At 37.8% G+C, this 14,743-nt stretch overlaps 1 protein-coding gene across 2 annotated transcripts in view; it reads right to left on the bottom strand.

Moving 5' to 3' along the window:
• senp3b (SUMO specific peptidase 3b) overlaps positions 1-14,743 on the bottom strand; it is a 34,217-nt gene that overhangs the window by 2,845 nt on the left and 16,629 nt on the right. For both annotated transcript variants that reach the window (XM_084712593.1, XM_084712594.1), the window contains exons 4-11: positions 14,621-14,734; positions 14,078-14,189; positions 12,178-12,325; positions 9,918-9,965; positions 8,709-8,786; positions 5,266-5,403; positions 4,371-4,454; positions 2,114-2,164 (exon numbers count right to left, since the gene is read on the bottom strand). In XM_084712593.1, the coding sequence (XP_084568719.1) occupies positions 2,114-2,164; positions 4,371-4,454; positions 5,266-5,403; positions 8,709-8,786; positions 9,918-9,965; positions 12,178-12,325; positions 14,078-14,189; positions 14,621-14,734 (773 nt within the window). The remainder of the gene's footprint in view (positions 1-2,113; positions 2,165-4,370; positions 4,455-5,265; positions 5,404-8,708; positions 8,787-9,917; positions 9,966-12,177; positions 12,326-14,077; positions 14,190-14,620; positions 14,735-14,743) is intronic.

The raw sequence follows: 14,743 nt of genomic DNA, 5'->3' as shown, positions 1-14,743 counted from the left end.
ACACTAAATCAAAATATGCTTGTAAAACCAGTGCCTTTTAAAGCCATAGTTCACCCAAAAATGAAATTTCACTCATTATCTACTCCCCCTGTGCTGATGTGAGGATGGGTGAAGATCTCCAGTTCACAAACCACTCCTGGAGCTTCAGTGGAAAACAGCGTTGCAGCCAAATCCAGTACAGTTGATGTGAATGGTGACCAGTTTTAAAATGTAAAAAAAGAGAACACACACACAAAAAACACAAAATGTCTCCACACTGCTTGTGTGGTGTAATCCACGTGTCTGTAAGCCGCAACATTAAAATTTGACCCAAAAAGACGCCATTTACACCATGTTTTTAGTCTAAATGTCAGCTATAACCTCTCAGACCTGATCCTTTTACACGTCTTAAGCGGGTACACAGGCTCTGCCCAAGTGGCACAGCTGCAGCAAAGGCATGATGTTCCTCTTCTATGTCGAAGTCCTTGGACATTTCTTCTTTGTTGAAAGTTTGCAAAGTCAACTCTGTGAGTAACAAGTCACTATTTCTGAGAAGATCTCTCTCTGTTGTCCAAGTTGCTTCCAGGTAGCATGTAAACACAGATGTGAAGGTATCGTGAGATCTTGTATATCTCGTGTCGCGCCACAGAACCTGTGTACCCGTTTCAGGCGTGTGCACGAGGATCAGGTCTGAGAGGCTACAGCTGACATTTAGGCCAAAACTATGGTGTAAATGACATCTTTTTGGGTCAAATTTTAATGTCGTGACTTATGGACACACTTGGATTAAACCACACGAGCAGTATGGAGACACTGTGGTTTTTTTGTGTTCCTTTTTTTCATTTTAAAACTGGTCACCATTCACTTCAACTGTACTGGATTTGGCTGCAACTCTGTTTTCCACTGAAGCTCCAGGAGTGGTTTGTGAACTGAAGATCTTCACCCATCCTCACATCAGCACAGGGGTGAGTAGATATTGAGTGAAATTTCAATTGTGGGTGAACTATTGCTTTAAGAAGATGAAGTACATCACTCCCTTACAAGATAACTCTGGCATGTGTGAGACATAAAAATTGTTTTTTGACATTCGTGAACTAATTCAGGATCTTCCACATACACATCACAATGCATCTAAGATTTGAGTATTTTCCCCGGCCCCTATACTGACTGGACCGAGTCACAGCGCAGACTATGGTGCCTCATTTCGGTACCACTGAAATGTCTGGGCTGTCTATTGACAGAGGTGTGCTCTGGGGCAGATGTTACAGAAAACAGAAGCGTCACCGGATGTGCCAGTTTACATTACAGCAGCACTCACTCCACATGGTTCTGGCAGCAGGTAATGTCAGCTTGTGGTTACCGAAGCTCTGTTAAAATGCCAAAAGATGTTAAATGGTCTAAAGTGTGGTTGTATTTCACTCAAAAGTATTCCAACAAGGGGCTGGACAGCCAAAAAACGTTTAGAGACAATTGAGTGTAAAGGGGGGTAGCATTTGGTGACACCATGCCAAGCACATCACCTGGCAGTGTGTATTTCTATCTCTGACAGGGACATCTATCAGGGAGAACTCTGATGATGACAGGAGCCTTTCCTCAATTTAACAAATATGATCATACTTCTTGCAAAAGAATTGCTGAAGTTGTTATTAAAGCTGCACCTCTTACTTAGTGTTAAATTAGTGTGGTTCTGTACACTTTATAGTGTATTTTATAGTGTAGTTTGGCACACTTTCCAGTATACTTGCAACCTGGATTCCAAAAGTTGGAACACTGTGTAAAATATAAATAAAAATGTGGACGTGTGGCTTTGTGGTAAAAGAGTTCATGTACTAGACTTGACCTGCCTGCAGTCTAGACCTGTCTCCCATTGAAAATGCGTGGTGCATTAAGAAGCACAAAATACAACAACAGAGACCAAGGACTGTTCAGCAGCTGAAGTTGTATATCAAACAAGAAATAAATTTCCTCAGTCCTGTTTCCAAACATTTACTGAGCGTTGTTAAACAAAAGTGTGACGTAACACAGTTTGAAACATGCCTTAATTAATATAAGTCCTGACATGGTATTGATTTGAATATAGAGCTAAAACAACCAGACCTCACACTGACCTGGATAATGTGTGTGAGAAACTCACCTGTAGCACAAAAGCCCCACAGTCACTGTCATTGTTTTGACGACCCACATTCTGCAACATACAAGCCACAACATATTACAAATACAAGGTGGATTTACTTATCAATATACTATAATACAGGATTGTACAACAAGATTAAGCTGTGATTCCTTTTTACTACTCACAAAAAACAACACATTTTTAATTTATATACAGATTCGACTATGCAATGTAATTGTTCAAATCCATACCACATTAATTAGGGATGTCAGTTTGGATTTATTTTGCTTTTTATAGCTAACACCCATTAACAACAACAACCACCAAAAAAAGCAAAATGATGTGAAATACTGTCGCTTGGTGCTCCAGAGCACCCTTCAATTAGTTCTGGCACAGCACTTCTAAGTTTTGTGATGTCAATGTTTTGGCTTTATTTTTGCTGCTGGCTGTCTGTCTCCCTCTCTCTGTCAAACACACACACTGCTGCAGCGTTGTGTTCAGCTGATTGGTGCTCAAAGTACAACAAAACAGGTTAAATCCTGAAACTGTGGCTGCACGCTACACAGTGCAGCCAAACACCAGGCTAAAAAAAGGCAGTACAGAGCAGGGATCTGCAACCTGAGGCTCCAGAGCCACATGCAGCTCTTCAGCTCCTCCCCAGTGGCTCCCTTTGACTTCGGCAAAAAAATAATATGGAAATGAATAACATTATATTTTTAAATAGTTTCATTGTTGTAGGTCTATGAAAAAGTTGAGACAGCTCAAAATGTCAAGCCAACATACTACATACGAGGGGCATTCAAAAAGTTCTAAGACAAATGACATAAATTCAAACTGAGTCAAAATAGTGTAACAAAATGACCTTGAATCGTACCACTGATGACTTATAAACAAATTTGACAAGTTACAGCATTCTAACTTTGTTATTCAATGTTCCAGGTTACATATTACAAAACCAACTTTTTTGACCGTCCAAAATGAGCCAATTTGAAGTTCGAGCAAACATCAAATTTCTAACAAAACTTCAATGGAAACCTACAGAAATCATTGAAGCTTTGCAAAATGTTTATGGAGACTCTTCACCTTCTAGAGCTGTATTTCCAAAGTTGAAGGAACATTTGAAAGGAACAAGATTTCAGTCCATACTTGAAGCGAAGAGGGAGGTTGTGACCTGGTTGACTAGACAAGCTCCAGAATTCTATCAAGAAGGAATTTCTCGGTGGAAACATCGCTTGCAGAAGTGCATTGAGTTAGGTGGATCTTATGTTGAAAAATAATTTTGTATCTTTCATAAATAAAGTTTTTTTTCAATTTGTCTCAGGACTTTTTGAATTACCCTCGTACATAGTACATCAGTTTTGAGCCCAAGTCAAATTTTTCAAAATTTTTGAAAAAGTTTTACCAACTACTGAACTTTTGTTGAGACAATTTACTTTTTTTCTTTAGATCATTTAAATATTTGAACTTTAGAAAACCCAAAATGTTGTACTTAAAAATTTATACTGTAAACCAATTAGATCAACTCACCGAACCAAAGCTGGCTGGAAGAAGGGCGAAAACTTTTCCATTGATAAAAGTCTTCAGTGTTGTTCTTTGCTCATCTTTGAGTGAAGAAATACTCTCCAGTTCTGATATAACTGATGCTATCACAGTATCTAAGCTTCAGGAGTTGCCATGGTTAGTTTGAAACGAGTTGTTTCCAAGGATGCTTCTCACTGTTGGCGCACCTAAAACCCTGCCTGTAGTTGCCAATAGCCTCTCCTAGGATGCTGATTGGTTCGGACAAACTCTGGTGTGGACACAAACGGATAACTTGGAGCCTGGCAAGATGGATTCTCGTGTGATCTTGCGAATCCAGCTGCCTCACAAGGTAAGGGTGGATTGGCTGTCATAATAGGTAGGGTGGGTATAGGTCTTAAAAAGCCCTGATCCGTACATCACTAGTGCCATGAATTGCCAAATTGAAATTCAAAATAAGTGTTTTGCTATGAAGCAGTGATTCTCAATTGAATAGCAGTGAAACAAGTCTGTATCTCGCTTTTTCTACCTCTTATTCCCTCCCACTCTTCACACTGGAGCAGTGAATTTTAACAGTGGTCCACATGTGTAGGTCTATACTGGCTTTTTTAGGCTAGTGTTTGGCTGCACTGTATAGAAAAAGAATGGGAATCACAGTTTTATAAAATTTTAAGTTTAAATCTTTTGGGAGGCTTTGTGAAATTTATTCTGAATCTGTGTCAAAGTCAAAAAACAAACAAACAAAAAAAAACCATCTCACCATTTTGAAAAAGCCTTTCCATCCCGTCAAAAACTCTTGTTGGTCTTTTTTGATGGCCTCTGCTTGCAGATACTTGAAAATGTGCTAGAAACGACAAAAGATGTGAGATAAATCAAAGCAACCAGGTCACAGACACAGGCAGTTTATTCTTTACTTTCTCCATGACTAACAGAAAAAGAGTGTTTCCCTTTTGAACTTTTTTTTCTGGGGATCCACTTTTTAAAAATGACAAACCATCATGACCTAAATAAAAATTCTGACATCTGTGCGCTTCACCTGTTTTCACGTTTGGTCCTATTTTTCAACTACTGATCAACCTGCTGATCACTTTTTCCACTAATCAATTAGGTCCATAAATGTCAGAAAATAGTGAAAAATCAATTAATAAATCCTGTCACAATCTTGTCAATTGAAAAACAGGTCAAAACGTGAGAACAGGTGGAGCCTCCATCTGTTTTCACGTTTGGTCTTTTTTTTCAAGTAGTGATCAATCTGGCGATCATTTTTCCACTAACTGATTAGTTGTTTGGTCCAAAGAATGTCAGAAAATGTTGATCAAATCCAAGATGATGTCCTCAAATATCTCGTTTTGTCCACAACTCAAAAATATTCTGTTTATTCACATTTTAAGTACTTTATTAAAGGTGAAGTGCAGATATAAATCTTAAATTTGCAGAATTTCTTCCATAATCTTTTATTTGTTTGGTGACCCAAATAAAAGCTCCTGTGACCCATCTGTGGGTCACGACCCAGTGTTTGGGAACGACAGTTTACTCATTTTAATTATGAAATGTTAAATTTGCTCAGTAAAAACTGTCTCAGTGAGATGAGTTTTATCCACTAATAAATTAATGTTAAAATGATTTCCTAACAAAGTGAACCTGTCTGGTCCTACCTTTGGGCAGCGTCTGTTCAGGGTCCGCTGAGAGTCAAAGTAAGTGATGGCTCGGCGAGGAATGTCGACACTGACCAGTGACCAGTGGACCTCCAGGTGGATGGGGATCAATAACAGATCCTTCTGAAAGATGTCAACCTGACAGAAGCACAGAAAGGTGAGAGGAGAGAATGGGAGGAAAAAATAAATGGAGAGATAACAGATGTTAGTAAAGTACTGTAAGAAGTGATCAACTCTCAGACTACTACCCCTTGAAAGTACAAAAGGAAGAGAAGTCCACCTAGCAATGTAACTGAGCTGAATATTTACCAGCAGCTGAATACAGTCACAATACAGTCTAACTGTATGCTTCTTTACCAGATTCAAGAGGATGAAGCAGATACACCAGTAGGGATGGGCGTCTAGAGCATTTTACGGAATCAGAATCTTTTCAAATCCTCTGCCCAACTTTTAAGGTAGTTGGAAGTAGTGTGGAATGAAGACATCTTAGTTAAAAAATATGTAGCTTTTCTCTTCATAACTAAATGACGGTAATTCCTCAGTGCTAAAAGGGGTCTTTAATTACATTCGTCCAAGAGTCTGAACTTCTAGAAGCAGTCACTGTGGGGGCCGAAAAAAGTGTGACCAGACTCATGAAAACATGGTAATCTACCATGATAACTAGATACTTACTTACTAGTCTATTTGCAATCCTATAGAACCCTACTTTGAACCAGGAAATGTTGAGTACCTCAGAGTTTTATGTTAGAAATGTACAGTATGGGTTCCAAGCATGTAGAAACAGGTGGATGCTGACTTCCATATGCAGGGCAATTTACATAATCACCAATATGGACAATGCCTCAACAACTGCTTGGTTGATTTGGATAATTTTAAGGGCTTTTCACACTGAACTTAGCCCCAGGCTAAGAAAGCTTTCACTGACACAATTCTAGAGCATTCCAAAGTGGGCTAACCCTGACTCAGGCCTGGGGCTAGTTGGCCCTGCTCCAGAGCAGGGTTAGCGCCGAGTTTGTGGGGCTATCCCCTGAAAATCGACTTAACTCAGGGCTGAAAAGTGCCAGTGTGAAACAGGGCTATAAGAGCGGGGTAGTCACAGAACATTCTAAAATGCCAGGGCTAGTAGAAGGACAGTGTGGATCATATAACCCTATGCTTAGCTTAACCCTGGCTTAGCAATATGTGTGTGAAAAGGGGGTAAATTAGCCAAAGGAGAGCCCAGGGCTAAGAATATGCAGCATGAAAAACCCTTTTGTGATGAGTTTGTGCTTTTTGGAGTTACTGAGGATGCTCTATCCATATCTGACATGTTCAAAACTCAAAATGGCTGTTTAAACCAGTTTTAGATGACCCTGGATCAGTCAGATAACTTAGTGAAATGAATTAAAGTCAGTTATAAATTTTAGGATATTAATAACCACAACTATTAGGGCTGGGTATTGTTAAGAACCTCACGATTTGATTCGATTCTTAACGTTTCGATTCGATTCGATTTCGATTCGATTCGATATTGATTTAAATTCTTCAATATCGATTCAGTAAGAAGTAGAAATACACAAATAATTAAGAGTACCTGTTGGCAATTTTTAAATAGTTATTTTCATGCCCATAACACATGTGGTACGTTACTTCACATCTTTGGGCAATAAAACATCTGAAAATAAAACATTAGCAGCACCATAATAGCTCACTTGTGCATATAAACCTCTGTCTTCACCTCTGTGTACAGCTTCGGGATGGCGACCTCTGTCATGTGTTTTCGTGTTGGTATAGCGTATCGTGGTTCAAGTGTGTGTACCATCTTCTTAAAACCTTCATTTTCCACGACACTGTACGGTCGAAGGTCCTTGCAAATGAAGATAGCCATGGACTCTTCTGTGCGCGGACAGAGCTTGGCGGTAGTTTGCAGACATATTGTTGTTGTTTGGCCGCGTGCAGCCTCCGTCCTTAAAACGTGAATCACACGAAGATGTTGCGCACAGCGCCCCCAATGGCCAGGAGGTGAATCGATTCAGAGGGTTTGCTTAATCGATATTGAACTAGGGGGCGGATAATTTCGATGCATCGATTTTTCGATATTTTTACCCACCCCTAACAACTATGCAAAAAATACAGAACATGTACATTTTAATTTACAGACCATTACACTCTGCATTTATTCACAATTGAGTATTGGAACTAACAAAAGTAACACATCAAATGAGCACAATAAAACTATGGTTAAATAATATCCTCCTAAAAAAGAGAGGAGGGAGTTTAAGATAAATAAATGTTTAACAGAACATGAGTCCTTGAACAGGTATTAAGACACAGTTAAATCCAAAATGATAATAATAATGTGCATTGTAGAGACACACGGGTGGAGCACAACTCAGTCCAGCTTCATCTCTCTGGATCTCATAGAGCTCCAACTGAATCCTAATATAATAAAGGCATGACCCGCCCCACTGCCTTTGATTGGCTAGTGCTTGTTGTCATTGTTGTTTGGTTGGGTTTATGCATGAGGAGTGAATGTGGTTGGGGTAAGAATATCAAGGTAAGCCAAGTATGATTAGTAAATTTGCTGCCTATCTGATTACAGTATAAAAACCCAACTTTAAGTTTATTCACTGATTTGGGTGGCCTGGTTCAATTCATCACGTCTCTCTCTCTCTGCCCCATTTCATGTGTACCCTTCAGCTATACAAAAAAGCCCCAAACATATAAACTTTATTGTGCATGTGACACCTGGAGTTACTGCGGTTATTAATGTGTCCGCAGGGATCCAATCACAAGTAGACAGCTGCATCAGTTCATGTTGGGTGTTTCAATTCATCTCCAGATGTGTCCTGAGTGACCACTTGTAATCAGAGCTTTCCTACTATACATGTAATTAATCACTGGGGATATTTTGTCAGTAAAATGGCCGTTGATGTCCATTTGGCTGTTAATTCATTCTATTTTTTAAAGTGTAGCTCCACTAAATGATGATGCTGCACATTTTTACTTTTTTTGACTGTGTGGAGATCTGATTTTTCACATCACAGAAGATGAAAAAGTTATTGACAGAGAGAGTACAAGTGTGCACCACAGAGCCTCTCTTCTGTCTGCTCTTCTCTCAACATGTCTGTAACCCAAAAAACTGTTGAATGGATTATCCCATATAACCTTGAAACATCCAGGAAGAGGACTGGAAGACATGAGATGGGGAGACAGACATCTACTTAGCCTGCTGCCATTTATTTATTATCAATTAATAACAGAATGAATTAACTGCTTAACAAATAGGGGATCTCAGCTGGGAAGGATGGGACACTGTTCTACTTTTTGATTTAAAATGACAAGATGGTTACATATTTACATTACAAAACATGTGTAACACAATCTGGACTCGGAGAATATCCTGCCTAACAACTTAACTAAAAAACAGTTCAAGCAGTGGGGAGGTTTGGACACACACTTACATTTTTCGTCCACCGTTTGACTCCTTCATAGCCCTTTGTCCTTAGCTTATCATAAAAGAAGCTGTTGAAAAAGTGAACCTGAGGAAGAGAACAGAGAAAAGTAAAAAGTAAGGTGATGTTTCCTGAACTAATTTTGTCAAGGGTCTGTCACAAATTGTTTTACTATTTACTGCAGTTGTAATGAAATTTAGATATAATACTTGAATCTATTAAATATGTGTTCTCTTAGTTGCAACAGCCAGTAGCACTGCACCTAACAATTTAATTTATTTGATCAATTGATTAATTTATCAATCAAACATTTTTTTAATCATTCAATTAATGTAACAATTAATTTGTCCCAAAAATAAATATCAAAACCCGTCTCATTAAATTTTAGCATTTTATTCAATCATAATCCTGAAAAACAGAAAGCATATTAGAATAATGATAATAGTGGCAGATTTTAAAATTTTGCCACTCAGTTTAATAGAATCCATGTCAGGTGCCTGAACAAAAAAATTTTGGACCTGAAATTCAAAAGGAGCTGTGATGCAGATTAAACTGGACAATCAGTACTTTGTGGAGCAAAGAAAATAACAGACTGTCTGTAGTTTTAGTTTTAGTCACTTCTGTCTCATACATGGCTAATAAAGTACAAAAAAGCAGAATTATACCATCAGATGATGCATAGTGTAAGGTTAAAAGCAGCAGTGTAGACATCACTTTTCACATGAAGGTGATGAAGAAACTTCTAGAAAATCTATCTTAAGTGTCTTCTACCAACAGAAACATGTTCCACACGTTAATAATCCTTGTCTATCATGCTTTGATGCTGACAGAAAGTAAACAGTGATGTCTCACTGCTGCAGCTGCAGGAGGAGGACAGGTCACTCGGTGCTCCACTTCAGCACTCGTATGGAATAGTTTGTTCTGCTGTGATAACTCATGTCAAGTTTCATATCCAGTTTTAAATCTGACTTCGACATGAATCAGACATGATTTATTATTTATTTCATTTTTCAGAGTTTTATCTGCAAACTTGGAATGTTGGTGAAAGTTTAAATTTCCTCCTACATTCATGTGTATGGGTCAAATCTTGAGTGAGGCCTTTGTTGCCTGTCACCCTCCTGTTTCTTCACACTGTGTAGTGTAAACGCCTGTGCTTGAAATCCACCAACTCTAATGGTGGAAAGCCCTGTTAACAGGACATTGTTCTTACTTCCTTACCTTTTCTGGCACAGAGTCCATGACCAGGTCACCATACATGTTCATAACCTGAATAAAATGACAACAACAAAGAAAGATGCCAACTTGAAAAAGGAGTAACGTTTCTAAAACGTGAGCAGTGATTAAAAGTGATTTCTAAACAGTGATTTATCAGTATCAGAAAATGGTGACTAAACATGTCTATGCACAAATCCGATAACGTGTAATTCATTAACCCTGACACGGGACCTGCTACTTCCCAGGATGCCATTTAAAAAAAAAAAAAAAAAAAGGCATCCGAAGATTTCTAATAATTTATTGGTTTCAAGGAAAGCATCAGTTTTACATCATTATTCTCACTGTCATTGAAAAACACATTAAAACAATTATAATGCGTTATATTTTTTTCAGGGATCTGAACTATACAAAGATATTTTCTGAAGTCTAGAAAATGATGTGTTGGTCAGGACCAGTGGTGGACGAAGTACTCAACCCCAGTACTTGAGTCAAAGATACTCCTGGTCAAATATTACTCATCTACAAGTGAAAGTTGCTCAGTCAAAATTTTACTTGAGTTAAAGTACTAGAATACTTGCTTTTAAAAATACTTAATACTTAACTACTTTAAAAAAAAAATTAAGTATTAAAAAATACAGATTACAACCTACATTTTCTAATATTAGTACACTGCTGTATTGTTTTCACGATGCATTTACAGAAGCTTGTAACTCTCTGAAACCACCTAATGATGCACTGACTTGCTTGTAGAATCACTCTGTTACACAAAGTCTATAGAAAACCTATAAAAACTAAAGCATAGAAATACAATCAAAAACAAAAAGGACAGTTATTGTCATTTTCTGATGTAACTGTATTAAATCACAGCAGATTTTTTTCTGGCTTGAGGAGCAGTACATACATGAATTATGTGGTATTTTTCACTCCAATAAAACAATCCAACATTAAAAGCCTACCTTGAATTATTTCTCTTTTTCTAATTTTAATAATGTCTTGGGATTCAATTAAGTCTTTCTCCTGATGTCACTATTACTGAGTTTTGTTTGAATGAAAGACCGGGAGCTTGATTGTGCCTGTTACAGAGTGCCTGGATGATGTATTTTTGGTTTTACATCAGTCCCAGTTGAGAGCGGGTACTGTGAGGAACACAGCATGCGGCCAATTGCATTTTAGAAAGGAAAAAACAGCAACAGCTGACTTCAAAGTTATACTTAGATTAAAAGTAATGAGTAACGACAACCTTCATAGAAATGTAGTGGAGTCAAAAGTACAATATTTGTCTTTGAAATGTAGTGGAAGGAAAGTCATAAGTTTTCAAAAAAAAAAAAAAAATCAGGTAAAGACCCAAAAAAACATACTTAAGTACAGTACTCAAGTAAATGTACTTTCTTACTATCCATCACTGGTCAGGACACCTCTGCAACACCACAATATTTTTTAAAATTAAAATGGTATTTTGACAAACATTTTGCCTTTAAAAAATATTGCACAGCCTGCAATCTGAAAATTGCCAGAATGTTGGCATTAAATTTCATATTAGTATTGCAATAAAATTAAAATTAATTGTTCAGCCCTACTGCTATCCTGACATTTTTTCAAGGATGTTCCTCTTTATTCCAGCAAGAGAAGGCCAAGCCACATTCTGCAGCATGGCCTTACAGTAAAGGAATCCCACTGATAATGTGCAGCGCATTATGAAGTGCAAAATATGACAACAGAAATCCTGGATTATTGAAAAACTGTCATGCAGAAAATCAAGCAACGGGAAAAAATGTCACTTTCAAAATTCAGAGAAAACAGTAGTTAACATGCCCCTGTCCCAAATTCTTTTGGAATGTGTTGCAAGCATCAAATTAAATTTTTTTTTAGAATTGGGTTGTATTTAACATCATGGTTATGGGAAAAATCCTATAACCATGACGCTAATAAGAAGTATCTTTTATCACAATTGCGCATCTAGCACATCTTTTATCATATATAACATTTTTTAGGGCAGAAACTTTAACATGTCATAGCAATGAAAGCACAGGTATAACTGATAACATTAAAATGAATGCATTCCATTCAGATGAGCTTGTTCCAGAGTCCTGGTATTGTGCATGCAGGCTCACTGCCAGAGCTCACAGACACACTTGACAAAACTGAGCCATAGTTCACAAAACTTTGTTTCACCTGTGTTTTTCTCACGAAGACGTTTCAAATGACAGGAAAAAGGTCCATTGTGTTAAAGCCAACAGTATTTAAAGTTAAAGATGTGCTGTACCTGGTCATTGAGCCAATTCTGTCCATACAGAGTGCCGAGGTCATCCATGGTCAGAACGTGGCGTTTGTAGTTGACCCTGAAAGTTTTAGCCAGGGCTGATCCTGACGAGCGCTGGAAGGATTGTATTAGGTGCTGGACCACTGCTTTCCTGAAGAACAAATCAAGCACATGGACACACTAATAAGTATTTTACTTAATTTACCTACACAGCGTCACTTCAGTAGTTATGAATTAATTTAACCAACCCTCCAGATCTCCTAATGAATATCACACGATTAGTGTGGAATTCTACTGCCCACGATTCAGCAGTGGTTAAATGACAAAGTGTTAAGATTTTTAAGGATTCACATGACAGATTCTCCTGTACAACTTCACATTGGCTCATTCACACTTTTCTCTTCATCTCCACAGCTTTTCACAATGTCTTGTCAAGAACCAAAATGGACAATTTTTAACCTTGGGTTAATATAGAAAAAAGATCAGAATTCCTTATCTAGAGAATCATAACAAAATTTTATGGGACCTGTTACACGACCATCAGGACATCTCTCGTCAGGACCAAAGACTTTTCCAGATCAAACGTAAAAATACAAACTACAACACTGAAAACTGAGACCCCATACTAGATAATGAATAACAGACACATAGACAGAGATAATGTGATCAGTGAATTATCCTGAACAACCAGAGGTGGTTAAGAATAAAAATTTGACTTTATAGAAGGGATGCATCAATCCACTTTTTTCAGTTCATACCCATGATAAATACCAGTGTTTAATTATTAACATCCATGCCTCACTGTGTGGAAGAGACTGGGATCATTCTTTATACGTAAAGCAACATTAGGCTTTGTGCAACAAGATTTAACAAATAAATACCTAGGTATTTTTTATCCTTTCAGTAGCCATGTAATTTTACTTTGGCATATTTTACAGATGTGTTGCAGTTTCTGTCGCCTGATCTAGTGATACTCTTCTAGGGCCTCTTCTATGTAGCTTGATTGTTAATCCTCTTTTTGTAAGTCGCTTTGGGTAAAGGCGTTTGGTAAAGGCATAAATGTAATGTAAAGTACTTCCTGCACTTCATCATTATGTCTCACGTAACTATTATATTCTCTTATTTTGTTTTAGGGTCTTTGTACTTTTACCACATATCTTTTTTTTTTTTTTTGGAAAAGATCAGTATGAATTTTTAAAAAATGCAGTTTGTTAAGCCTCATCAATGCAGTGTCCCCTTGCTGGTATTTCCCATTTGTCTTCCTCCTTTTCCGTTTTCTTCTTCCTTCTCAAAATGCCCAGCCTCGACTCACTGCTGGCAAGCAGCTATAATTGTCATTTTTACAAGGACACAAGGACATTTATTTATCATTTACAGCAACAGTGGTGGAGCGCTTAAGATGAATAAAGCAGTCTCACAGCCTGAGGAAAGAAGCTGCTCTTCAGTCTGGTGGAGACGTGTATAGAACTTTAACCATTACTGAGGTGGCTGTTGCGTGCATACATGATATGTTTGTTTTTAACTGGTATGTGCCTCCCTTTGTGTGCGGTCAGCGGGAGAGCAAGGAGTTTTTTCAGTGCAGTGAAAATGTTTTTGAATCACCAACAAATATGGACTGAAGCAGAATATTTTTTATTGTGAATCTTCCATTCATTTTAATTTAAAATTCGAATACCAACATTATGAATAAAGCATTACACAATTCAGTACAACATTGAGACATTTTCAAACTGCAATATGAACCATATTCATATACCAGTTAAAATTTTTTTCCCCATAAAAAGGCTAATATTAGTGCCAAAAAGGTTCACAATTTACCATCTACGAGGAATGAGCAGATGACTTCATCCATACTGACAGTACAGTCAGTATTGACGTACAGTGACCAAAGACTGGGTCTGACCTGTGTGGCTGTGAGAAGCTTTCTCCGAAGATGTCCTGAAGCTTCTCCGCAATGTCGTCCACATGGATGGGGATCAAGCTGCCATACTGCTGCAGAGACTCTTCAAGAATACCTTAAGACAGAAGATGATATAATTAAACCACCATCTTCTCAACAAGCTGGACAAGCACGCAACGGTGAAAAGAAAACCACTGTCTACACAAGGTAATTTATTTATCACTTACGAGGTTGTAAAATGAGTTTGTTGTAGTTCCCTCTTGATTAATTACAACTGATTGTAAACATATAAAGATGAATAAAAATCTATCCATCTATCTCTCAGTTTTAAGAAAATCTGAAAAAGTCCAAAACTTCACCACAAACAAACTTGTTGCTCGGGTCTTGGCCTCACATTCCAAACATTGCTCTTTGTTAGCCTACTGTTTTGGTGTTATAGACAATGACAAAGATATAATGCTAATGTGGATAAAACCCTTTAAGACAGGAAAAAAGTAGTGTTCAATTTATCTGACCAGCAGCGAAATGAGTTCCTCTGATCCATACCAGTCACACAGCTCATGTGTTCCTCAGTAAGGGACAGCTCCACTGGTTTGGCCTCCACTTCTCGTCTCCCTCTGTCCTCTTGCTTGTCTAGAGAGCAGCCATTTATCCGTTTATCTGCCAGAG

The sequence above is a fragment of the Lutjanus erythropterus genome, chromosome 23, assembly GCF_056507025.1.
Source record: "Lutjanus erythropterus isolate fLutEry1 chromosome 23, fLutEry1.hap2, whole genome shotgun sequence".
Taxonomy (NCBI): Eukaryota; Metazoa; Chordata; class Actinopteri; order Lutjaniformes; family Lutjanidae; genus Lutjanus; species Lutjanus erythropterus.
The sequence above is the reverse complement of the archived record's forward strand: the minus strand, read 5'-3'. Positions and strand labels throughout refer to the sequence as shown.